This window comes from Mytilus edulis, chromosome 8, assembly GCF_963676685.1.
Source record: "Mytilus edulis chromosome 8, xbMytEdul2.2, whole genome shotgun sequence".
NCBI classification, from domain to species: Eukaryota; Metazoa; Mollusca; class Bivalvia; order Mytilida; family Mytilidae; genus Mytilus; species Mytilus edulis.
In genome coordinates this window covers 25,822,680-25,850,339 of record NC_092351.1, presented here as the reverse complement: position 1 = coordinate 25,850,339, position 27,660 = coordinate 25,822,680, and the positions used below count along the sequence as shown (strand labels likewise).

Below are 27,660 nucleotides of genomic sequence, written 5' to 3'. Positions count from 1 at the left end.
ACCATATAAACTTCAATTTAATCCTTGAAAGGAAGTCTAGATTGCTAAAATAATTTATAAATTTATATCTTTTTATTTGTGCCAAAACATTTAAATTCATTTAATTACCATTCTTTTATGATTATTTGATTAAAATATTAATCATTCACATAAAATTGAGAATGGAAATGGGGAATGTGCCAAAGAGACAACAACACGACCATAGAAAAAAAACAACAGCAGAAGGTCACCAACAGGTCTTCAATGTAGCAAGAAATTCCCGCACCCGGAGGCGTCTTTTTATCGTAGTCTTTTTACAATTTACGTTTTTAAAAGCAAAATAACTGAAAACAGGATAAAACAAGGGGAAGTAACAAAAATGTATTTCAATTATTTCCAATACTCAAAGTTTTTATTAAACAACGGCAGTTAGCTAGAGGTAAACATCGTTGATTACCAGTATGTTCGACACCCAAGCTGTCAAGTGAAGCCATATAATTCTTTGATTTACAGGTTAAATTTAACACAGGTGTCAATTACACCCGTACAGTAGTAAGAAATGATCAAATATGGCGTCCGAAAATTTTCATTCATGAAATATTTCATACACGGGAGTTTTTTCTCCTAAACGGGAGGACGGGAGGAGACCCCTGAAAACGGGATTATAGTACTCCAGTCCGGAGGTTCACATGTATGAGTTTAACTTAGATTGATATACGTGTAGTTTAACTACGATAAATATACATGTAGTTTAACAATTTTGGTTCCTAGTTTATAAAATACTATGAAAATTTCTTTAAAAAACAAAAGCCAGACTTATTGATTTCTTTTAATTTAGGTCGAGGTGGTAGTGATGGTTGTAAGATACCAATGAAGATAGATGCACTTTATGGGCAAGGTGTAAGCAAAGTAGAATGTGGGTCTCAGTTTTCTGTAGCATTAACTAGAGGTGGTGCTGTCTATACATGGTGAGTGTTGTTGAGGTAGTTTACTTGTTTTTCCATTTATTTATAATTTTTCGATTAGATATTAAAGCAGTCTACTAATAAAAAACGTTGAATGAACTGTTCAAAATTATGCTTATGTTGAAATAAGTTTAAAAAAAACACTTGAAAATAAAATTTTTGATGATCTATTTATGCTATTGATGAAAATTATATACATCTACATTTTGAAACTGTTACTTGCATATTCCAGGGGCAAGGGAGATTACCACAGATTAGGACATGGTACAGATGACCATGTGAGACGACCTAGACGTGTATCAGCATTACAAGGGAAGAAGGTGATAGATATAGCCTGTGGATCTCTACACTGTGTAGCATGCACTGATGCAGGTAATAAATCAATGTTAAAACATGGGCCACTTTAAAAATTTCTAACAGATTTGACTGTAGATCTTTGGTAGCAGCTTTGATAGTGATTAGTTGTGTGTTGGTGCTTTTCAGATCTCTTAGACACTCACTTCACGTTTTTCAATACTTTTTTTATTATGTGTGGGGATATGCTTAGCATAGCAATGTGTGCTACATCTTGTTTGTGTTAAAAAAATAAAGAAGAAAGTTAAAGGAGTAGTTCGTTCGGTAAGGGCTGATTTTGGCCTCAAATTTCAGGTTCATCTGACGAAAGATTCTGGACACTTTTTAAACACTTAAGTGTCTATTTCAGTTGATTCAATTAGTTTATCTGATAATTTTTAACTGATTTAGTAAATAAAAACACACCGATTCAAGCTTAAATATGACAAAAAATGTCACTTTTCAGATGATTTTTGTCAAAAATGAAAGAGGCTGCATCTGTTTTAAAATTGCATGGTATCATTTGCGCCAAAAATATGAAACATACGATTGCGCCAATAAGAAGAAAAATAACTTCCGTCCTGCTTTACTCTTGACTTGGAACCGGCAGTTCACACGGAAAATGGTGCTGCGTGGTTACTTCCCAATTTATTGTATACATGTAGTACCTTGTAACTTCACTTTATTGTAAAAAAAAAAGGATGAAATGCATAAAACAGTTCATAATAATTCCTGTGGAAATGCTTTGCTCCATTACTGGTACGTCTTGCGGTAGATTGAAGTCCAGCCTTTTGTCTCTTGTGGACAGTTGTCTCATTGGCAAGCATACCACATCTTCTTTTTTTATATATAAAGATGGTGGGAACAAATCACTGTGTCATCAACATATGTGGCTAAAACATTGTCAGCATGACCTTCTATTTTATTCTCTTTTTGGCATATATCTTGTATTAAACATTTAGCTATTCTTGAACTTTTCTCTCTTTACATGGACTGTCTAATGGCTTTTCAAGTCATTTCTCTCCAGATGCTCATCCTCATGGTGAAATATCTCCGAACATATGATACTTTTTAAGCCAAAAATAAGAATAAATATTTATCATTAATATTTATGATAGATATGTGTACAGGTAAATTGGCGCAAATGAGTTCCGAATATTGGCGCAATTGATACATTTGGAAAATAAAATTTGGCGCAAATGATAACCTCGAAAAACAGTAATTGGCGCAAAAGGACTGCTGCCAATATTTCAATATGTACTATGTGATGTCAATCATGAGTCTGATATTTGGATGGTTTGTCCATATAAAAATTGCAGCATTTTATATAAGTTATCTGAAAAAAGTGGTCATTTGTTATCATTATTATGAATTAATAAGTTTATTTAGTCATTTTTAGGACTATGCAATTGAAATTTTCATTTTATTTACACATTTGTAGACATAACATGTTATTGTAACAATTACAGGTGAGGTGTACACTTGGGGTGACAATGATGAAGGCCAGGTAGGAGATGGTACAACTAATGCTATACAGAGACCTAGACTGGTTGCTGCCTTAACAGGTATTTTATTTTATTTTAGGTATTAGAAATTCATTTATTTCTTTTGGATTGAAAGAGATACAATCTTTAATTATTGAGAAATAGTTAGAGTGCACTTTAGAGAATAAAATTGATTAATTAGCACCTATCAGATATCTTGATGAATCTTGTTATTTTAAATTGGAATGTAAACAGGATTTTGTACTGTTAATCCTTACAAAATATTCCTGATAAATTAGGACTTAGATGAGTCGTGTTTTCAGTCTCATTGAATTTGATGTATCGAGATACATACAGTTATGTTTCAAAAAGTTCAGAAATCTAAGTATGTTGAGCTTTAGTATGTGACTTTACAGGATGAGATCTGGAAACAGCAAGATTATTATGTATTTTATTTTATAGGCAAGAAGATAAACAGAGTAGCATGTGGATCTGCTCATAGTTTAGCCTGGTCAACGAACAAGCCAGTAAATGCTGGCAAAATTCCAACATTGATCCCAATGGAATACAACCAACTACAGAATATATCAATAATTGTCCTACGTAATCGATTAGTATTGCTTCATCACTTCTCTGATCTGTTTTGTCCTTCCATTCCAATGTTTGACCTTCAGGATAAACCAGAACCAGAATATCTGGAGGAGAATACCACTGGCTTGAATAAACTGAGAGGCATTTTAGTGTCGTCTGCAAAAGAAACTGCATTTAGGAAAGTTGTACAAGCTACAATGGTCCGAGACAAACAGCATGGACCAGTAGTGGAATTAAACAGAATTCAGGTCAGTAGTTTATGTCAAGAATTTTATATGTCATTGAAAGCTGATATGGTCTTATGAATTGGACTAGGTTATTTACTTGTTTGTACAATAAAATGAACATAAGAATGCTTTGGTTGAAAATTTTTAATCATCAGAAAAAGTATTGCCCAGAATGCATTAGACTATAAAACAGTGAATCATAATCTATTAGTAATTACATTTAAAGTATGAAATATGTTGATTGGAACACACTGACAGACTTTTACAGTTAATAAAACGATGTATTTGCTTTTTTGGATAGTGGATATAATTTCTGAATTAAAAATCTTTTATGATATACATTTTATATAAGATTGATTTTATCGTTCCAGGTGAAACGTGCGAGAGGTAAAGGTGGGTTAGCAGGCCCTGATGGTTCTAAGTCAGTGTTTGGACAGTTAGCTGCTAAACAAGCTGTGTTTAATGCTGATAGTCTCATGTTACCACATAGGGTATGGAAAGTCAAATTTGTGGGTAAGTGTCATACATTTAGTTTTTATACGATGGCAAAATTTTAGAGGTCGTATATTTGTATCACGTCGGCGTCGTAGTCAGCGTCGTCCGAAGACCGATGGTTTCCGGATATTAACTTCAGTATAAATATAGAAATCAATAAAAAATTTAACACAATGTTTATAACTACAAAAGGAAGCTTGGAATTGATTTTGGGGGTTATGGTCCCTAAGGTTTAGGAATTAGGGGACCAAATCAATTATTTATCTAGTGTCAGGACAATAAGTTGTGTAAAGTATTTCAATTGTTCTGAAATTGTTCCACAATGTTTAACACCCTAAGTAGAAGGTTAGGATATATTTAAAGGGTTATGGGGCAAACAGTCTAGGAATGAAGGGCAAAAAAGGGGCCAAATACAAGCATTTTTGTAGTTTCAAGACAATAAATTGGAGTTATCTTTCTTTGTCCAGAATGGTTGTTGAATCACCTAAAACCAATGCTTTATGAAATCTTTGAAAATTGGAGTTATCTCTCCTTGTCCAGAATAGTAGTTGAATCAACTTAAATCAATGCTATATACAATATACAATGTAATATTCACTTTACTACCAACTGATAAATAAAAGCAATCTTTACCATTCAGTGATTACAAGCACTTTGATTACCATTCTAGGGTTATGCCCCTTTACAAGTGGAAATATTGAAGAATTTTTTAGTTTCTGTTCTCTTAACTTAAGTTTGTCCTAACTAAATTTAATGACATGTGTATATAAACGTTTAATACCTCTAAACTCAGTTTAAGTTCATTTTTTGGCAGCCTCACTTTTACAGTTCTTGAGTTATGTCCATTTATAACGTTATATGCTAGCAGGGGCATCATCTGTGTCCGTTTGGACACATTCCCCATTATTTTTTTTTAGAAGTTACTATTAATTAATATTAATTTTTACCATGACTGTATGACATTTATATTTTAATATTTTAATGAGTAGTTATTGTTGCAAACTCCATTAGAAATTTGAATTGAGATCATTTTTGGAATAAGGGAAATGGGGAGGTGAAAAAAATTGGGGGGGGGGGGGGGGGGGTTAAATTTTTCTTATTTCAGATGTCAGAAATTAAAAAGAAAATTTCTTCAAATAATTTTTTTTTGAGAGGATTAATATTCAACAGCATAGTGAATTGTTCAAAAGCCAAAAAAATAATTTTAAGTTCATTAGACCACATTCATTCTGTGTCAGTAACCTATGCTGTGTCAACTATTTAATCACAATCCAAATTCAAAGCTGTATCCAGCTTGAATGTAGTGTCCATACTTGCCCCAACCGTTCAGGGTTCAACCTCTGTGGTTGTATAAAGCTGCGCCCTGCGGAGCATCTGGTTCTCCATTAAAATCAAGGAGAGTCAATTAGGATACCAACCTGAATCCTTCACCATGTGACTATTTTTGTCCTATAAAATTGCAGTTTAAAAGAATTACTTCCAAATTTACACATAATATAACTACATATATAATTTATACAAGACAAGATTTTCAATGTTAGAAATAATTAATGTTGTCATAATGTAGGCTTATTTCACATAATCAAAGAAAATGCTGATTTTATGCAGTTTGTATCCTTATTTCTTTTTTATGCAAACATCCTAAATAGTCAAGAAATAACAAAATATTTAAGAGTAGGGTTTTAATAGCTTTTCACATACTATACAGTGGCTTCTAGGATGTGCTCATATAAATAAAAGGTTAAACCAAATAGGTAAAATCTTTGGAAATAGTAATTAGAGATAAGGAATTTAAATGGCAAACTCCAATAAAGATAATTTTAAATATTACCTCCATTAAAGATGATAACCAAGCACTTGGATATACATGTAAGAATACCTTATAAGTCACAATAAGTTGTCCTAATTATACCCCCGCTTTAAAAAAGGGGGGGTATACTGTTTTACCTCTGTCTGTCCTTCGGTCAGTCCGTCAGTCCATCCTTCCATCAGTCCGTCAGTCAGTCTGTCCGTCCCATGAATATTTTTCGTCGCATTTTTCCCAGGAACTACAATACAAGGATTTCTGAAATTTGGTTTCAGGATTTATATAAGTCAGCTATACCGTGTGATGCGTTTTCAGATTCATCACTCGACAACTTCCTGTTTACCGAACACTTGCATATTTTTACACTATTAATATTATCCACTTGCGGCGGGGGTATCATCAGTGAGCAGTAGCTCGCAGTTTCACTTGTTTGGAAATTGTTTCATCATTGGTTGAAATTACATTGTTTATGACCTATGTAACCACTCACAAATTATTAATTAATGCAGTGTAACCTGCCTAATCTGACACCTGAGTATTCCAACATCCTACTTTAAGCGACACATTTTCATGGTCCCAAAATATGCCTATCCTTGCAGAAAAAACAGAGTATTCTGACACCCTGCTTAATCCGACATTTTTTGCTGGTCCCCCAGTGTGTCAGATAACACAGATTACATTGTACAAATTACCCAGAATGCATTTGATTCTCAGACAGTGTAATATCAAGCTAACTATTGTTCTGTAGGAGAGAGCGTTGATGACTGTGGTGGTGGGTACAGTGAGTCAATAGCTGAGATGTGTGACGAGTTACAGAACGGATCCCTCAACCTACTCATAGTCACACCTAATGGTCGAGGGGAGTCGGGAGCAAATAGAGACTGTTATCTACTCAACCCAATGTTAAAGGGCCATCAACATATCAATATGTTCAGGTTTCTGGGTAAGTCCTATAGTATTGTGTAAGAAATCTTAGGAAGGAAAATTGGAAAAGCCTAACTCATATCATATAAAATTTTTACTTTTCATGATGTTGAGGGAAAAAATGTCAATATATCGTTATAACAATAGTTTCTGATGTAAGACTCTCTTCATTCCTCAGCTTCATTTCATATAAAGTAAGTTCCATGGTACATTTAAGTGATAGTTTCTTATTTAAAAATAATACTGTGGCTTCAGGTCTCATTACTCATTATGTTTGATTGATTGATTGCTGTCTACGTTATGTTTAGTGGCAAATATTTTGTATATGTTCAGGACAATACTTGAGCATCATGGATCAACATTCCTGGTACAATAGTTAACAGTAACACTTTGATGAATACTCATTTCTACATATTTCTTATGACGTTTACCGAGCTGTAATTGGTTGGGTTTTTTTCAAACTTGTATACGCTATTCATATGCCATTGATTTTAAAGATGATCTAAGAATTTCTGTAAAAACTGTTTATATAACTTAACTTCATATAGTGGGACTTTTACCAAAGGTCGTACAGTGAACTATAGTTGTTTATTTCTGTTTCATTTGGACTCTTGAAAAGATTTGTCTCATTTACAATCATACCTCATCTTTTTTTCTATACTATATACATTCGTATAACAGAAAAATAATGGTCAATGTATTTTCAGGAATGTTGTTTGGTATAGCTATTAGAAGTGGAAGTCCCCTTAGTCTAAATATAGCTGAACCTGTATGGAAACAATTAGCAGGAATGCCTGTACTTACTATAAATGATCTGTCAGAGGCAGACAAAGATTTTATTCCAGGTAGGTATCACTGTGAAGATCAGTATTAAAATATATCAATATTCAATTGTTTATCTCTATTTATCTAATAAATGTAATTTTCAGTGAGATATAAATGGCTTGCAACAGGCAAGATAGTGTAAAAAAGATTTCCAAATGCTATAGTTGAATTTCAACAAATGAAATCTTAAAAGTGAATTTTGAAAGAATACATCTATTCAAGCAACTATTTCAATCTATTAATTATATATTTAATTTTAGGTCTGATGTTTATAAAAGAAATGGATGATGCAAGTTTGCGATCAGCAGAAATGCCATTTAGTATTCCAAGTGCTTCTGGACAGGAAATCCATCTTAGTTCTAAGTATTCCAGAATATCACCAGAGAATAAGGCTGAATATATCAGACTTGCAATGAATTATAGGTAAATTTTAATAAATGAATGAGAGAGGGGTTTAAACCCCAGACAGACATCTGTTCCCAAATTAGTATGTTGCGTACCCCTACCATGTTTCATTGATCAGCTGTCACAATAATACGTTTGCCTAAAAATATAGATAAAACAATGTTATAATATCTTCTTTGTCTCAAATCGAGGCTGTTTATCATACAAAGCATATTGATAATGCCTCATCTTTTTAACAAAATAAATTCTGGTTATAACCTTTGATGGTAAAATTGAGAATGGAAATGGTGAATATGTCAATTAGACAACAACCCAACCAAAAAGCAGACTTATTTTGATACATATATTTGTGATTTCAGATTACATGAGTTTGATGAGCAGGTGAAGTGGGTTAGAGAAGGTATGGCTAAGGTAGTCCCTGTACCATTACTGTCACTGTTTACAGGGTTAGAACTAGAAACTATGGTGAGTATCTTAATAACTGCTACTCAAGGTTCTTAATTATTACATTTCAGTGTAAAACTAACAGAATTGATTTAACTTGTACAGCATAGTTAAAAAAAAATAATCATAACATCTGTTATCCGTTACCATATTACATAAAAACATCTATAAATATCAGGTATATATGGAAATGAAAATGTGAATACATTTCTATTTTATGGTTATCCCTCAGGCAAAGTTGACTTTAAATGATATTTGCTATTTTTTTTAGGATCCATTATAGCTCTAATGGTATTTAGAAGTATTTGGCTTTTAAATTTGTATTTTGAGTATTACTGATAAAGGAAAATCCAAAAAATCACTTCAAACAAACCAAATTTATAATATAATGTGTCATTCTAATTTTATAGGTGTGTGGCAGTCCTGACATTCCATTGAATTTGCTCAAGTCTGTAGCTACATATAAAGGAATAGAAGCAACAGCGCCATTAATACAGTGGTTCTGGGAAGTGATGGAGGAGCTCTCAAACAATGAAAGGTCCTTATTCCTTAGATTTGTTTGGGGACGTACAAGACTTCCAAGGACTATTGCAGATTTTAGAGGCAGAGATTTTGTACTTCAGGTATATTATTAGGCTTTTATTAATTATGAAAATAAAATGTAGAATCTTATATAAAACAATATTTGATTGAAAAAGTCTATTTTTCAACTTTGATCATCTGTAAATGTCTGCATTAAGCTCCAGTGTGTTATTTGCCTGGCTTGCTAATTTGAGCAGACTAATTATATATATTTGCTTTGGGACGTACAAGACTTCTAAGGATTTTAGAGGCAGAGGTTTTGTACTTCAGGTATATAATTAGGCTTTTATTAATTATGCAAATATAAAAAAGGAAATGAAAATTGGAAAAAAATCCCATCAGATACAAAACATATTTTTTTGTCGATAAATAGATAGAGAAAAAACAAAAGATTCTGCACCCTGACTTTGCACACAAGGCATTTTAAAATTAAAATACTGATATTGCAAAAGCTGTGAAATGAATATTGAAACATATTCAGGCAGTAGAGACATAGGAAATCAAAGCAAAGACACCACTACAAATATAACTAACTTTCACATTAGTGTTTCAGTTAAACTGCTTTGATTTTAAATTGTGATTGTCAACAGAATTCTCACCATATGACAGTCTTGATGTATATATTGCAGGTATTAGACAAGTACAGTCCACCAGACCATTTCTTGCCAGAAAGTTATACATGCTTCTTCTTATTAAAAATGCCAAGATACTCATGTAAATCAGTGCTACAAGAAAAACTTAAATATGCCATACATTTCTGTAAATCTATTGACACTGACGATTATGCTCGTGTTGCATTGACGGGAGAAATGATCGGTGATGTGGACACGCCAGATGTTAGTGATGAATCGGAGGATATTGATAGTATGGAATCGGATGGAGAAATTATTGATGATATGGATGACTTTTAAATTATTTAAGTTTTATGGTGAACAATTTGTTTTCTTGTTTTTTTTATAGTGAGCTTATGGATCTGATATTCATGATGGAATCAATGATTAGTTAATAAATTTAATCCTTTCTTGTAAATTTCATAATGTTTTTTAACAGAAGTATGATGTACATGTAAAGTTTCATCACAATGATACCATTTTTTACCATTTTGCAATTGCATTTTTCAATATCAGTAAAATAAGGATTAGCAGAATATTTGGAGGTTATATCTTGTAGTTGAACAAAAAAATTATGTGCTATGATTAGTGGAAAATGCCCATCAAAAGTAATATTTGGAACCTTGATGTAAAATTTAAAAAAGAAAAATTTATTTGTGAAAAACTTGAGAAAAAATTATATCAAATAATATTTTTTTAGATATTCCAATATTTAAACTATCATTGTGGTTTACATCTACCCTATAAGGTTACAGTTGATATTTATCAGGGTATTTAATTTTTTAATTGATGGCACCAATTAACTGGTAGTAAACTCAAACCTGATAATATTGCTTTGTAAATAATTGTGATACATGACAATACATCAGAATGTTGTGATATAATTTGTCCTAAGTTTTGTCCTGCCATTAAGACAGTAACACCTGAAGTTACAAATGCCAGTATTATTAAGTTATGCTTTTAATTTTGTGATAGTGCCTCATCATGACTGATATATCTGTACAAATATTTGTTGTTAGTGCTATTTGTGGCCAGTTTTTCCAGAGAGATTTATTAGAACAAGCCAAACTTTATTTTTATGAATTTATGAATGTAAAAATTATAGTATGAATTCCTTAATGAAGATCCACCAAGAAAATAGTACTAACAGACCCAACAAAATTAAATTGAAAAAAAACAATGATATTTTACAGTTTCTTTTAAACTGTTTTATATCTTAACTTTTACATGTGAAAAGGATAAAGTTGGTACCAAGTTGTTTTATGAATGAATTTACTTTGTTTTAATTTTATAAGATGATGTAGTTGCAATTTTCCCTTTTTAAAATCTAATGCATTATGGGTAATAAAAACACAATTGTACACCAAAACGTTGTGATTGGTTTAAAACATACCAAACATAGGAAATTCAACAAATGATGTAACATTTTTTTCGTTTTGGTTTACGAACAGTAAAATTACCCATAGTCCTTCAGATTCTGCAATGGCGATATAAGGTCACTTAAAGCAGAATATACATACATTGAATAGGAACAGCATATTGGGATAACATCACATGACATTTAATGGGTACGTTTTATTGAGCAGTTTCATGTTCACAAAATATTTCATAGTATTAGCTTTTTATACAAGACATTTTAAACTCAGTTTGCTCACAACTGATAAAGTAGTACATGTACTAAAAATCATGTCAATCTTAAATAACAGAAACCATGTCTGATTAAAGTGCAGAGTTTTTATTAATGCATTGTTCAAAATCTTGTTTTTTTATGAAAAGCTCAAAACTGCAATGGATAGTTACAAAGAAAGGATGCTTATTACTACTCAAGGAATATCTGATGTAACATAAGCTATATTGTGTGATAAATTACATTTATATACTGTTGTCAATTGTTGAATCATGAATAAATTAGAAATGAAACATTTTTAGTTGGTTGCTACACTATATTTACTACCACTTTAGAAATCCTTCTTCTTTTTACGTGGAAGCACAAAAAATATAGTATATGCTTATAACATCGCCTGTTGATGTTTTATAGACTGACCCGTTTCTGTCCAAAAGGGACCTTCATCATAGGCAGAATCAATTGGAAGCACCTATTTTCAAATGCCTATTTATAATCAATACAAACTTTTAGGTGTCATACCACCAATTACTCCCTCAAATTTAGAACGTATGTGAAAGTAGGCCTACTCGGACAAAAAATAGTGCATTTGATGTCATTCTTCACCTAAACTAACCAACAAATTTGCAGAAATAAAAGTTTTGTTGAAAGAGAAATATATATTAAGACCATTTTAAGCCAAAATTTACCTGTTTATGAGTTTGCATTAAAAATTGAGGATTAATGCGCTCCATAGTATACTAATTTAAAATTTCCAGAAAACCAGGGGTTATTTTTAGTGGTACCTCCTTTCGGAAGCTCTCTTCTTTCTTATATGATTTTGAATGTATGTTGAAAATTGGCATGCAGAAAGGTGACACCTGAACAATTCAGGATATACCTAGTTTCTATGAAGTTAAACTTAAGGTAAAATATTTAGAAAGCTGTGAAAATTGCAAAATTTGGTTGAACAGATAGGGACTTTTAATTGGTGGTATGACACCTAAAGCTTTCATCTCGGAATTTGTCTATCATAGACTTTTTAGACTTGTCAAAAATCTTACTGCCAATGGAATTCAAAAATAAGTCTGTTCCCATAATCTTGAATACCTATACCATATAGATAATCTGACTAAAATTGTTCAGTGACAAACCTGTTTCACAGGATATTTAAAATGTTAAAACTTCAAGCCTTTTAACACATTGACAACTTCCCCATTCCTATATAAAAAGACTGGCCATGTTATAACTGGTCACTTTAACATTGTCATTAATCCTTTTTTGTCACACCTGCTATGAAAGTCCCAATTGTGAGACAGGGATTACTATCCCATATAGGTTGTGGCAGCAGCGTTTCAAACTATTTATATAAAGCTATATATTGACTGGTGTAAATTTCATGGTTCGTTGGACAATGTTAAGTTTTTGTGATCTGATCTATTTCTCAGATATTATAAGCAATAGATTAATTATATTTAGTGTGCAACAATTGTACGAAATATACATGCATTCATGGTGGCAGATAAATTTTCAACAAATCTTAAGAACTCTTTCAAATGCATAGTATGTAAACATTTGTTGTGTTGGTTTCTTATGTTCCATCAGAGACAGATTCATAAAAAGAAGAAGGTGTGGTATAATTGCCAATGAGACAATTCTCCACCAGAGACTAAGTTGTAGATACCCTCACACTTTTGCAATGGAAAATTAAACAAAATATGGTATATATGACATAGAAGTTAACAACTTTAGGTCACTTTATGGCTTTCAACAATGAGCAAAATCAAATACAGATCAAACGAGAAAACTAACAGCCTGATTTATGTAAAAAAAACAGCGAATGAAATACAAATATGATATATAGCAACAAAAGACAGCTACTGAATTGCAGGAACCTGACTTTGGACAGGCACATAGAGAATGTGGCACTGTTAAACATGTTAACAGGTGCCAAGCCCTGATCTAATTTGTGATAATAGTGTAAGAGAAAAACATGTGCACAAACTATAAAAAATCAGTTGAAAGACTCATCAGATTTATTAAAGGAACAAAAACACAGATTAGAAGTGGTAGAGTATTTATACATCCTTACAACAACAAACCTAATTGAGATAGTTTAAAGTTAATAGCTACATGTCAACTAATAGTCCTGTATCTCAGACTAAAACATCAATCAGTACACATCATACATCCAATGGATTAAGTGTAAAGACGTCATTAACATTCAAGAGAAAAACTTGTGCAATGTCAAATTACATGTATCGACAGATTAAAGAACAGTGAATTTGCATATTTGTAGGTATTTGATATTATACCAAAGAAGCAATATTAAAAGGTATAAATACAGTGTTGAATTGGTAACCTTTTAGAATAAGGTTATTTAAAGAATCAATTAGTTTACCAAGGTATTTGTCTCTTTTTCAATAAATAGTATTATATTTGTGTAATTTTATGGGGTTATGGCCACAACTGTTTAGGAAAAAGGGCTCTAAATGAGACTTTCAATACTTGGTATAAATTGGCCTGTTCGAATAAAGAAAAACCTTATCTTTTGAACTTACCTTGTGGAATTTCCACGTTAAAAATCTGCCTCAGCATGTTGGATTTGGCACAAATTTTGTATTCAGAATCCAGAACTAGAAATTAAAAAGAAACAACATACGCAGCATCCTCCACTTCATTTTATCCTTATACCTTGAATTTGAGGGACAGCTCTGTAGAATCTATGACAAACGAGACAATTTTAATTTTGAAATTATCAACTTACCCAATCTTAGCAGCAATATACCAACTTCACCTGCATATGGGATGTATATTTCTCAACTCATTTTGTATTCAAGAGCATCGTTAAAATAGCTTTTTATTTTATAGTGATTTAGATTGTAAACAATATTATCCGCCATGCCCTAATTTTTATTATTTTACTTTTTGTGTCTGGGTTTTTTCTCGCACATTGTTGTCAATAATTTGGAATACTATAAAACTGTTCTGAGAGGACATTAAGCTTGCCATAAAACCATGTTTAATCAAAACCATGTTTAATCCACCATTTACATTAGAAAATGCCTATACCATGTCAGGAATGTGACCATTGATTTCCATTCATTTGATGTGTCTGTCTGTCTGTCTGTCTGTCTGTCTGTCCGTCCGTCCGTCGTACCGTCCGTCCGTCGTACCGTCCGTCCGTCCGTCCGTCAGTCTGGCGAATCAGTTTTCATTTAAAAAAAAATATACTTGAAGATAATGTTAGGTATATATTTTTATCATGACAAGTTACAGATCACGTTCGAATAATGTTCAGGTCTGATGTTTTTGTGTAGAGTTATGGTCCTTGGACTCAAATAATCAGTTTTCAATACTTTTTTTCGTCTTGCTTCGAGATATAAACTGGATATTTGTTATAAAGTTTACACCATGACCAGTGGCGGATCCAGAGGGGGTACGCACCCCCCCCCCCTTTTTGCTCGGACTTTAATTTTTATGCGATAATTCTTTACTTATTAAGATATGTTTCGCTGGTATTTACTTATCCTGTCTGCGTCGAAAAAACGTCACTCAGTCATTTTGAAATTCAAATTACAGTAACACATTGCTTAGGCTGAGACTGACAATCATGACACCTTCAAAGCGACACAGGATTGAACATGTTTAACCCCAAACACCCCAGCCTATTCTAAAATAACATACAGTTAACTCTCGTTGTATCGAACTCGGTCGACTCGAAATTTCGGATAAGTCGAAGTTTTCACGTGGTCTAAAATAACATACATGTAGCTAAATAGTGATACCCACTCAGTATACGGTCTAGTCTAAGATATAATTTAAGTCTAAGGTACGAACCATTTGATTTGAGGGGCAGTCTGAGATATATGAGAGAACAAAATCTGACTCTGATTTTTGCCTTATTAAACAAAAATTCTGGCCGTATCTTGATTGAACATGATGAATAAAAAACGGGCGTTTTTTTGTTGTTGTTTTTTTTAAGGGGGGAGGGGGTCGGATGTTTGCATGTCTGAGCTTATTGCCTGTTTCGACGAACTGATATATTGATTTTTTTTCTCAAGACCAGACTGCAACCTACCTGCTGGGTGTGGCCTTTATGTCTCAATTTGTCGATCGTCGTTCATAAATTCGTTGTCATTTTAGACTCATTCGTAGCCGTTTGTTGATTTGGAACCCCTCACTTCCCTTCATTTTGTTTGGTGAAACATATCAACCAAACATTTGAATACAATTTCGTGTTCGTCTGTTTTAACTCATGTCAGTCGTATTGTAAATTTCATCGAATAGGCCTGCGTATATCTTGTTTACAACAAGAAATCTAACGATATTAATATGCTCACTTAAGGTTTATGTACCCTTCTGTAGCTATTTTTGTACGAATTTTTCAAACCTTAATTGTATCAAAACTAAAGATATAATAAATAATAAAGATAGGCCATTTAGTACATGTTCCAAGGGGAAACTTAATGCAAAGCATTATTTTTTACTGTTTCATCGCATTTGATAGAAAAAGAGGACTTTGTGGCAAATAAATCAAGATTTTTATAGAAAATAACAGATATTTTTGTTATAAAATTTGAAACGTAAATTACTCACTTGATTTTCTATGATGTGCTAGTGTTTATTTTTTACAAAAAGTTCTAAGTAACCTGTAAATTCCAAAACACCTCGTGCTGAGTCACTAAAGTCGAGCGCACCCTAAAAGGTGTACTTGATTTTGGCCATATTTATACTTGTCTTGACCAATAACTATATTTATAAACTTGTTTTAAGGAAATCAATGCTAGCACTGCATGCAATAATCCTATACCTATCAGTCATCAAATTGCCAAATATGAGAGTACAAGGATAAAGGCTGTGGATTTTCTATAAAAATCTTGATTTATTTGCCACAAAGTCCTCTTTTTCTATTAAATGCAATGGAACAGTAAAAAATAATGCTTTGCATCAAGTTTCCCCTTGAAATATGTACAAAATGGCCTATCTCTATTATTCATTATATATGTAGTTTTGATACAATTGAAGTTTGAAAAGTTCGTACAAAAATGGCTACAGAAGGGTACATAAACTAATTGTCCAAGTCAATTTTTATTAGTACATAGCTTTGAATCCATACTATCATTTTATGATAGACAGTTAATAGGGAGAATAAAGCATGAACAATGTCCTATTTCAACTGGGTTTCCACCTGTTCCACTTTCATAACAACTTCCCCATATATTGCAACAATAATCAAACAATGCAGAATATTAGCATTAAAATAAATAATACGTATATGCATAGGTAAATATTTTCTTATCTTTTGTTATAAATTGATTCTTTTTGATATTGTACACGACATTTTATCACAGGCATTTGTTTCTGTCAAACCCCACATTGACAGAAACATGTGCCTGTGCATTTAATCTATTTGCTCATCCAATTTAGGTTTTTGTCAATATATAAATCAAGAAGTTTTTCACAATCTACATTCTCTATTTGTTCATTTGAAATATTGATATATAAACTGTTTCCAGTTGAACAAAGCTTTTGTTTTGAACCAATAATCATTGATTTACACTTTTTAGCATTTAGTTTCATACAATTTTTGTTCTATCGAAGATTAAACTAAAGGAAAAAATTCTAGAGAACAATCGCATTCAAGTATTTGTAGTTATAAGTTATGTGTTCATAGATGCAATTCGATCCGACAAGACCGTGACAATTTCGGCAAATATTTTTTTAAAGGAGTATGCAATCGTGATTCGAGTTAACCAGACAGTGACGATGTTGGTAAATTTAAAAGGAGTATGTAATCGAGTTAACCGGAAAGGTGTGTTCGACTGACCTCAACACTACTTTACAGAAATACAAGGAACAAGAAGTATTGTATGTGTGTACTTGAACTGATATTATTAGTATATACGAGGTAATGACAAATCTACATATCCATAAGTGTTCTTGTAACGTTAAAGTTTAAAGGCTGCATACAAGAAAATGTATTTTGTGTGTCCAAAAGATAAATTCTTTTTCATTTTTCATGGGTATTATTTCACCACTAAAGATTATGGTTTCACACAAAAAAAAACCACCAGAATTACATTTGGTACTATCCACTCAGCATTACATTTGGTACCATCCACTCAGCATTACATTTGGTACCATCCACTCAGCATTATATTTGGTACTATTTACTCCGCATTACATTTGGTACTATTCACACCGCACTACATTTGGTACTATTCACACCGCATTACATTTGGTACAATCCACTACGCATTATATTTGGTACCATCCACTCAGCATTACATTTGGTACCATCCACTCAGCATTACATTTGGTACTATTCACTTAGCATTACATTTAGTACTATTTACTATGCATTACATTTGGTACTATTCACTCCACATTATATTTGGTACTATTCACTTCGCATTACATTTGGTACTATCACTCCGCTTTATATTTGGTACCATCCACTCAGCATTACATTTGGTACCATCCTATCCACATTACATTTGGTACTATTCACTCAGCATTACATTTGGTATTATTCACTCCGCATTACATTTGGTACTATTCACTCCGCATTACATTTAATACTATTCACTCGGCATTACATTTGGTACCATCAACTCCGAATTACATTTGGTACTATTCACTCCGCATTACATTTGGTACTATTCACTCCGCATTACATTTTGTACTATTCACTCCGCATTACATTTAGTACCATCTACTCCGCATTACATTTGGTACTATTCACTCCGCATTACATTAGTACTATTCACTCCGCATAACATTTGGTACTATTCACTCCGCATTACATTTGGTACTATTCACTCTGCATTACATTTGGTACTATTCACAGTATGATGACCGAGCAGGAATATTGTATAATGGCACTCACAAAGATATTGAACATGAACAGTTGAATGGTAAAAATTATAGAAAATGGAAGGTATCAGCAAAGAAAATTAAGAAATAGCTTATTTTGAATAATGGAATGGATATTTTGAAAAATGGAATAGACTGTTGTGACCCTTCAGCCCCTAATTCCAAATATACATTATACCTCATTCGAAAGCTTATTAATATACCATTTTATCTCTCTTTCTATAAGCTTTCAAGTAGTTTATAAAGGGGCCGAAAGGTCTGTGTTACTCCTCTAATATGCGTTGCGGAACATATTAACTATATGTCTTTTGTTCTCTATAAATAAGCTTTCGAATGAGGTATAAGGTATGTGTGTAATTAGGGGCTAAAGAGTCGCAGCAGTCCATTCCATTATTCAAAATATCCATTCCATTATTTAAAATTGGCTATTTTCATAATATTCACGCGTATTTTGGCATTTAGGTCCTCCGTAACCCCTCTAATGGTCATTGCGGCACAATGGACATGTTATATCTATACATATGGGATCAAGAACAGCAAAGGTAACGTGAAAATAAAAAAAGATAACGTTAAGTATCTTAATATTTATATATATGTTTTAGTATTCAGGTTTTCCATACATTGAACCAAGGAATTTCGGTTAATAATAGATAGGGAAATCCACTAGTTTATTCTCCGAAACTAAATAAATGAATGAATTAAGTTAAAAATTTTAAAGAGTGCTTTGAATTTTTGTTTCTGGTATTAATTTGAATATTTGTAAGGTAACATCCAAATGACGAATTCAGAAATACGGATTCGTTTTATCGAGATAACGATATATTTTAATCGAGATCTCCTTATATTTAACCGATATAACGATTTAATAATCCGAGATCTCGTTTTAATAAATCATAACAGTTTCGTTTTCTCGAGATAACGATATATTAAACCGAGATAACAATATAATAATCCGAGATCTCGATATAATAATCCGAGATCTCCTTATATTTAACCGATATAACGATTTAATAATCCGAGATCTCGTTTTATTTCGTTTTCTCGAGATAACGATATAATAAATCGAGATAACGATTTAATAATCCGAGGTCTCGATATAACAAATTCGTTTTATCGAGATAACGATATATTTTTTATCGAGATCTCGGTAAAACGGTAATGTTTTATGGTGATCTCGAATTAAAAAAAATATTTTCTAATGTTTTGTATGTCCCCTTACGGCTTCCGTAAATAAAACTATGATAATTTGAGTTACCTTTCGAAATAATAAAAAAATACTTGTAAATTTTAAGGTAGAAATTCTAAAACTGTAATTGCATAAAATCAGATGGTTAATTTAAAAGGTAATTGCAGGTAAATATCAACGGATGATTCAATAAGAAAAGACGTAACACAACTTTGGAAAATAAAATTTGCGTAGCATTAAAGTAAATGCGGGAAAATCAATTATGAAACAGCGAAGATATTGAAAGAACGGAAAATTCTTTCTCAGTAAATAATCAAAAAAGTTTTTAAAAAATTCATAAAGCATTTTCTGTTCATGCCAGCCACCATATGACAGGAATACTAAACGGCATATCATAAGAATGAAATTATATACTAGTATTCCAGATGCATTCAAGTCCCCGTGCGCCACGAAGTCAAAGATTTTAAGAGCAGACACTCATATTATTAACAAATCCCACTTTGAGGTATCTTCTGAACAAGATACATTTTAATGTCCCTACTATGTATTGGTACATGTATTTGGAGAGCAGAGGACAAAAGAATGAAGGTGTAAAACAGGGGCGGATCCAGCCATTTTTAAAAGAGGGGGTTCCAACTATATGTCCCCATTCAAATGCATTGATTGTCGAAAAAAGGGGGTGTACCAACCCCCGGAACCACGCCCCTCTGGATCCGCCACTGTAAAAAGAATTATGCACGACCTGTACCATGGGGGAAAAGCCCTGTCACCCAGTCCCCTCCTTTTTTTTATATTTTTGAAAAAGCATGATAAAAACTATGGTTTTACAAATTATTAAAAAGTCCCTGGATTTCAATTAAGATTACTCCCCAACCTACTTTTTTAAATTTTAATATTTTTTTTAATGTGTACATGTTTTTAAAAGTAACGTTAATTAATGTAATTATACCAGCTTTTTGATATACTGGTATTGTTTAATATTATAAAACACATGTCAGTATAATAAACAATTTGGTATTTGCATTATATATAATAATGTTTCTTGGTTTTCAAAACTATTAACTTTAATGAAAAAACAGCATTTTCGAATCTTATTTGAAATTTTTCCCTTTTTACGTCAATTTAAAAAAAAATGATTTATTGAATAATGTTAATCATTTAACTTGCATAACTCATCATTACTACTCCTGAAATTTATATCATATATTTGTTTAAAATTTGTAGTGTTTCTTTTGAGTAAATTAAAAAAAAGTAATGATACATTATATGGTCAAATTGATTATGATCAGTTTATATTGTTCAAAATATGTAACAAACGATTCAATTTGTAGCACATGTTCATTGAACGAACCATATGACAAAAGATTGATCTTGCAGCATTTGTATCTGATGTTCGTTCAATAGAAAAAATCATTTTTGTAAACATTGTTATACTGTTAAACATTTCTTTACGATAAAGATACAGCATTGAGAGAGGAAGAAGATTTAGCTGAGTAATCGTTTACCCATATCTTTAAACCTTAATCATTACGGTGAGTATATTTTCAAATGAACCGTTATTACCTTTTAAAATTAATAAACCATAGTATTTTTTTCAAAATTGAGAAGTTTGTTGACATATTGCAAATTTTTCTTTTTGTTCATAGCGGGGAAAGTCGTAACAATTTATTTCATGCTGAGAGTTAAAATGCATATTTAGGATATGATAAGGTTCAGCTCATATGAGATTGATAATTACTTGCTTTCATTAAATTTTATCATTTTGACAGGAATTTCTGGAAAAACGGCACTTTTTATTTTAAAAGACATATATTTGAATAAAAAAACCCGTTAAACTTTGATTGCAGTAACTGACTGTTTACCTTTATATTGTAAGTTTCCGTCAGCTTCAAATATTATTTTATTGTTCAGAATACATAATAAGACAATTTTTATAGAAGAATTGTTACATTAGATGTATGTTTCATTATAATACGTTATTCTGATTGGCTAACTGCATTACACAATAAAATTTATCATTCATGATGACACGAAGTCCCACAATAAAGTGTTTTTATGATACTATAGCTAAAAAATGTAATTATAAGTATTCCGCGCTTCATACAAAATGTACTTCGGTCAACGCTTTTACACCCCAAAGGAGTTACAAAAAGAAGCATTCAATTCTTAAGGAAAACTCCTCTTTGGTGATATTGTGTGATGGTGTAGTATAAAGGTAGAGAACTGAACATGTCAACGGCAAGAAACTTATCTTCAAACGCTTCACAGTTTTTCGATTTTACACCACTGGGTCGATGCCACTGCTGGTAGACGTTTCGTCCCCGAGGGTATCACCAGCCCAGGAGTCAACACTTCGGTGTTGACATGAATATCAATAATGTGGTCATTTTTATAAATTTCCTGTTTACAAAACTTTGAATATTTCGAAAAACTAAGGATTTTCTTATCCCAGGCATAGATTACCTTAGCCGTTTTTGGCACAACTTTTTGGAATTTTGGATCCTCAATGCTCTTCAACTTTGTACTTGTTTGGCTTTATAGATATTTTGATACGAGCGTTACTGCTGAGTCTTATGTAGACGAAACGCGCGTCTGGTGTACTAAATTATAATCCTGGTACCTTTGATAACTATTTACAGAACTAGTGAGTAATTTTTTTGACATATCTTGTACTGTATAACAGTGGTGAGATCATAATCATACATATAAGAATAAGTTACACGTATGAAAAGACTCGAATTTTATATCTCGGTTTTGTGTATTTCAAATTAATCTCTACGCTAAACAATAACAGTATTGGTTGTTCGAATTTGTCAGTGAATGCAAAGACCAAACGGATTCCAAGAGTATTTATTTTTGATATCATTTTGTATTAAGTAAAATTGAGAATGGAAATGGGGAATGTGTCAAAGAGACAACAACCAGACCAAATAAAAAACAACAGCAGAGGGTCACCAGCAGGTCTTCAATGTAGCGAGAAATACCCGCACCCGAAGGCGTCCTTCAGCTGGCCCCTAAACAAATATATAATAGTCCAGTGATAATGAACGCCATACTAATTTCCAAATTGTACACAAGAAACTTAAATTAAAATAATACAAAACTAACAAAGGCCAGAGGCTCCTGACTTGGGACAGGCGCAAAAATGCGGCGGGGTTAAACATGTTTGTGAGATCTCAACCCTCCCCCTATACCTCTAACCAATGTAGAAAAGTAAACGCATAACAATACGCAAATTAAAATTCAGTTCAAGAGAAGTCCGAGTCTGATGTCAGAAGATGTAACTAAAGAAAATAAACAAAATGACAATAATACATAAATAACAACAGACTACTAGCAGTTAACTAACATGCCAGCTCCAGACTTCAATTAGACTGACTGAAAGATTATGATTTCATCATATGAACATCAGGCACAATCCGTCCCGTTAGGGGTTTAGTATCATACCATCATAACATATATGAGAAGAACATAGCCCGTGTCATGCCAATAACTGTTTTTAGAATAAATGTGTTTAGTTCCGATGCATAGACCTTATCAGTGACTCAATATTAACGCCAAAATATGCAATCTTTAATGACTTGACAACAGTATCGTAATTATATCCCTTCTTAATAAGTCTATTTAAAGGTTTTGTAAGTTTCTGAGGTGAATACTGACACCTTTGTGCTTTATAAAGAATATTTCCATAAAAATTGGATGTGGAATACCTGAACGTATTAGAAGTCTGCATGTTGAGCTATATTTACGAATGATGTCTTTATACCGATGATAAAATTTAGTAAATGTTTTGACTAGTTTGTGATATCGAAAACCCTGGTGTAATAATTTTTCAGTAATACATAAATTTCTCTCGTTAAAATCTAAAACATTGTTACATACACGAGCGAATCGTACAAGTTGAGATATATAAACACCGTAAGATGGTGACAAGGGAACGTCACCATCTAAAAACGGATAATTAACGATAGGAAATGAAAAATCATCCCTTTTATCATAAATTTTAGTATTCAGCTTTCACGTTTAGGATGTTTTATTTTTTTAAACGATTATCAACAATTCATGCATTTTCTGAAGAATAACTCAAAGATTTGATACTATTCTTCTCATGTCTTAACCAAATTTACAATCAGAGGAATGAAAGTCGATAATCACTTCCCGAACCCCCCTTCCCCCACACACACTTAATTTAAGAGGACGGTTTTTACTTTTTTCAATTGTACGTACTGTACATAGACTGTCTTGTTGTCGTATTTCGTTTTTATGCCGTTGCATTGTCCCTTTGTGTTCGCTTTAATGAGTTCAAATATATATTTGATATCTTTGACAATGATATCATAGCCAAACGGATGTTTAGTATGTTCATTTACAAATAGGCGAGTGACAGTTTTCAAAAAGACGCGTAGTTCAGTACTTTAATATACCTACCTAACACTTATTATCTGTACTTTCTGCTTTGCCCGGTCGTCAATAATTCGATTGATGCAATTTTCGTTAAATTAAGATAAAAGGTCAAAACTGAACATTCCAAAATATTTGTTAGAATTTAACAAAATGCTTTTTTGTGGTACTTGCATGATATGCTTCTTTTTCTAAAAATTATCGAACCTTATAAAACAAAATACCATAGTTCCAAATCAATTTCAAACTAAAATGTTGAATGCGAAAAACTCAATTGCATTTATTTGAAGAAAAAAACTCCCCAAAAAATGAATTTTATGCTTAGTGTCACTGGTTTAAAACCTTCAGGTACAAACATATTATTAGAAATATATTTGATACTATTTAGTCCTGATCACAAGGCTAGCGATAGTCTTTGATAACCACAGTTGTGTGTGAAAATATTCGGAAGTTTTGGCTAGCAATGCTCTTTAGCCTTGTTTTTGATCTTGCCTTCCAACCTTTCGTTATAATCATGTGACACTGCTGATGTTATGTAAACAAAACGTGAACCTGTATCAATGAATTATAAGCCTCGAATCTTTGATGAGTTTTTGCAAGCACTATGTTAATGATATTGTCGGTGGACGTTTCGTCTCCAGCCGTACCACCAACTCGGCAGTCAGCACTATTTGGCTAACAGTAAATATTATCACTATAAACCGAAATCGAAATCGAAACGAAGGCAATAGTAGTATACCGCTGTTTAATAAAGACTAGAAGAGTAAAAATAAGTAATAATACATGAGTAGCCCACAGCTCTTCTTCTAATTATAAAACGGTACTGATTGTGTTCACTCACTCATGTTCTTTTAGGATATATACTGTGTTTGTTGTCTCCCTTCTCTTATACAGTTTTAGTTTTATTGTCATGTATTGTAATTTCAATGAAAAAAAATCACAACAATTATTTGTACACTTTAATTTAAACTGTAATTGTACTGCTCCTCGGGGCGTCTTGATTGACAAATAAAAATTGTTGTTGTTGTTGTTAAAAAGTCATAAATCGATTGAGAGAAAACAAATCCGTAGTTGTTTTTTAACGAATGCCATAGACTTGTGTTGCACTTTTTTTTCCTCAAAAGTTTTTGATTCATCATCAAACATGGCCGCCATGGCTAAATATAGAACATATATCTCAGAAACTAAAGCATTTAGAGCAAATCTGACATGGGGTAAAATTGCTTAAAAGGTCAACATCTATTAACCTGAAATTTCAGACAAACAGAACAACCAAATGTTGGGTTGCTGCCACTCAATGAAGTAATCGTAGATCAGCGGAATATAACGACTGAATTATTCGGGTTAATTTTAAATAATCATGTAACATCTATCTTTGTAAATATCATCTATCTTTGTACAAAAGTTCATGTAATATAATCTATCTATATATTTATACATCACACTAAATATAATCATTTGAATAAAGTATTCATTCTATCGGGGTTTTTTTTTTCTCTCAAAGGAGCTACCTGTATTTAGTCACGTCTAATTGATATCACCAAAAACAGACTAAACAGTATATTAGTGAAGACAAAAACGAGAATAATATAACTCGTAAGACGATAAACAACGTCAGTAAATGATTTATATACCAATTAAGGTATTTTTTCGTATATTTATATTTTAGTTAATTTCAAACTGAGTTGATATAACATTAAATCGTCATTTTACTTAGAGTTTATTTTAACACATAGCATCAAACAATTGCTCAGGTTTACTCAAAGTGAGTCATCAATGCTCTTCAACTTTGCACTTGTTTGGCTTTCAAACTATTTTGATCTAAGCGTCACCGATGAGTCTTATGAAGACGAAACGCGCGTCTGGCGTATTAAACCATAAGCCTGCTACCTTTGATAACTATTAATAAATCTGAATGCAACATGAAACAAAACGAAATTATCTGAACCTTGATGACCAAAAAAAAACTCATTTATGAATAAATGTTATACCACATAGTGTAAGCTTATAAAACGTCTTTGAAGAATATCATTCAGAAAACAAGACATAGAAAAGAGATCAATAACGAACTCCTATTGCTCGTGGCTTGGTACGTTTATTTTCAAGCGAAATTATGATAGAGCTATTTATATTCTAGAAAATTTAGAAGACGTTTGTTTGATCGAAATTAAAATATTACCCGGTTGTATATTGTCTTCTGAATCCGTATAATTAATATTGACCGTTGACTGAAACCACAAAATAAATGTAGTAACGATAAACCTAGCGCTGTAAAAAGAGCAAATTAGGTATGTTTGTCCTTTTATCGATAATAATGACGATTGAAAGCTAAGTAGATAAATTCATTATATTTGTCCTACGTTCATGCTTCTTTATTATTTTTTATTAGTGATAGAAAAATTTCCGCGATAACATTATGTAATGTTAAATATTGACAAATGTAAAGATAAAGGGTCACCTTTCTTTGTCCATCAGTCATTTCTTTGATAACGTTAACGTTATCTTAGTGGAAAGGTTAAAATTTACTTTATCAATACAACTAGATGATGTAGTTTGTATATAATATAATGGATTAAATCATTCGAAGGTATTTATTTAAATAAGAAATAGATATATTAAGAGAATATGAAAAAAGTATATTTTTGCTAACAAGTTCCTACTACTAGTTTTTCTAGCTCTAAACACAAGTCTAGAAATCCTGCTGTTATTTTTTTAGGGGGGGGGGGTACGAACGTTCAGAATTCATTATAACTCGTTGTCTGATGGACATTTTTCTTTGCTGACACTTTTTGACACACTTTTTTATTGTTTTGTCTAACTTGTAGCTTACACAGCTGTCATAAAACATGGAAGTTAAGCCAAATATAAAATATATTTATCCCATCACTATATTCGGAGATGCCTATACCAAGTCCAAAATATCAACGTTGTTTTCCATTCGTACCGTTGGTCTATACAGACAAACTTTTTTTATTTTGGTTTATGGACTAAATAAACCTTTTTAATTTACATTGGATTTTGGTATTTTCTCTCTCACTTTTACCAGGGTTTAAATCATGATTTTTATATTAATGTATGCATTTTCAACTCAGGAATGTTTAGCTCTCAGAACATTTTTAAAATGTAAGAATTTCTTCAAATCGACAAAAACGTTAGTTTAGGTATTCCAGATTTATATCTTTTACATATACAATATTAGGTCAATGTCAGAAAAACATAAAAATATATGAGGCTGAGAAACTGGGGTAAGGCAAGGTTCTACAGAGCCCTTCGCCAGTTTTGTGCCGAATACAAAAAAAGTTTATATTTTTCTGAAATTGACCTTATGTTTTTTTTTTACTGCAGCTTACATTAATACATAGATAGCTATTTAAATTGTAAATTTAATATTAAACGTATTATCATCCCTTAATGAACCTCTGATTGTAGAACTATGATGAAATTGACATTGTGCAAAATAAAGCTGTATACTATATTTAGGAAATAAATACAACTAGTGGCAGTATAAACTTGTTTTCACCTGCAATTAGCCATCCATTGTTCAAATAACAGGTATATTTTTGCTATATAAAATTTGTACTTGTACAAATAAAGTCTCCTGTTACCCCACTTCCACGTTGAGCAAGCGGTAATATGAATATTTCTGTTTCCAAACCAGTTCATTTTGTGGTTCTCTTCGCGGTCCGCGTTTCAATGATGTCGATTTCTTTGCGAAATTAAAGATAATAATTTTGATTTTAATAACTAGTTTCATGTGTTGGGAGTAATTTCAGGATAAAAACAATATATGTACATTGTCGGAAAATATAAAATTTATTTGTACTCGCTACGAAACAGGAGAAAACTCGGTAAAGCCTCGCTTTTCGTCCTGTTTCTAAAGCTCATACAAATAAATTTTATATTTTCCGACAACATACAT

The 27,660-nt window shown here is 32.0% G+C and overlaps 2 protein-coding genes across 14 annotated transcripts in view; both read left to right on the top strand.

The window, feature by feature from the left end:
• LOC139485190 (E3 ubiquitin-protein ligase HERC2-like) overlaps positions 1-11,596 on the top strand; it is a 111,667-nt gene extending 100,071 nt beyond the window's left edge. For all 6 annotated transcript variants that reach the window (XM_071269436.1, XM_071269435.1, XM_071269438.1 and 3 more), the window contains 11 exons: positions 818-947; positions 1,177-1,316; positions 2,747-2,842; positions 3,224-3,600; positions 3,951-4,092; positions 6,630-6,824; positions 7,513-7,650; positions 7,891-8,053; positions 8,395-8,500; positions 8,890-9,102; positions 9,691-11,596. In XM_071269436.1, coding sequence (XP_071125537.1) covers positions 818-947; positions 1,177-1,316; positions 2,747-2,842; positions 3,224-3,600; positions 3,951-4,092; positions 6,630-6,824; positions 7,513-7,650; positions 7,891-8,053; positions 8,395-8,500; positions 8,890-9,102; positions 9,691-9,972 — 1,982 coding nt within the window. In that variant the 3' untranslated portion in view covers positions 9,973-11,596. The remainder of the gene's footprint in view (positions 1-817; positions 948-1,176; positions 1,317-2,746; positions 2,843-3,223; positions 3,601-3,950; positions 4,093-6,629; positions 6,825-7,512; positions 7,651-7,890; positions 8,054-8,394; positions 8,501-8,889; positions 9,103-9,690) is intronic.
• Positions 11,597-17,083: 5,487 nt separating this feature from the next.
• LOC139485189 (uncharacterized) overlaps positions 17,084-27,660 on the top strand; it is a 28,955-nt gene continuing 18,378 nt past the window's right edge. For 2 of the 8 annotated variants that reach the window (XM_071269432.1, XM_071269430.1), the window contains exon 1: positions 17,084-17,186. The gene's annotated coding sequence lies outside the window, so the exon portion shown is untranslated. Of the gene's footprint in view, positions 17,187-20,734; positions 20,873-26,199; positions 26,329-27,660 lie in introns of those variants that run through there. The other 6 variants (XM_071269429.1, XM_071269427.1, XM_071269431.1 and 3 more) reach the window with 4 other exon arrangements.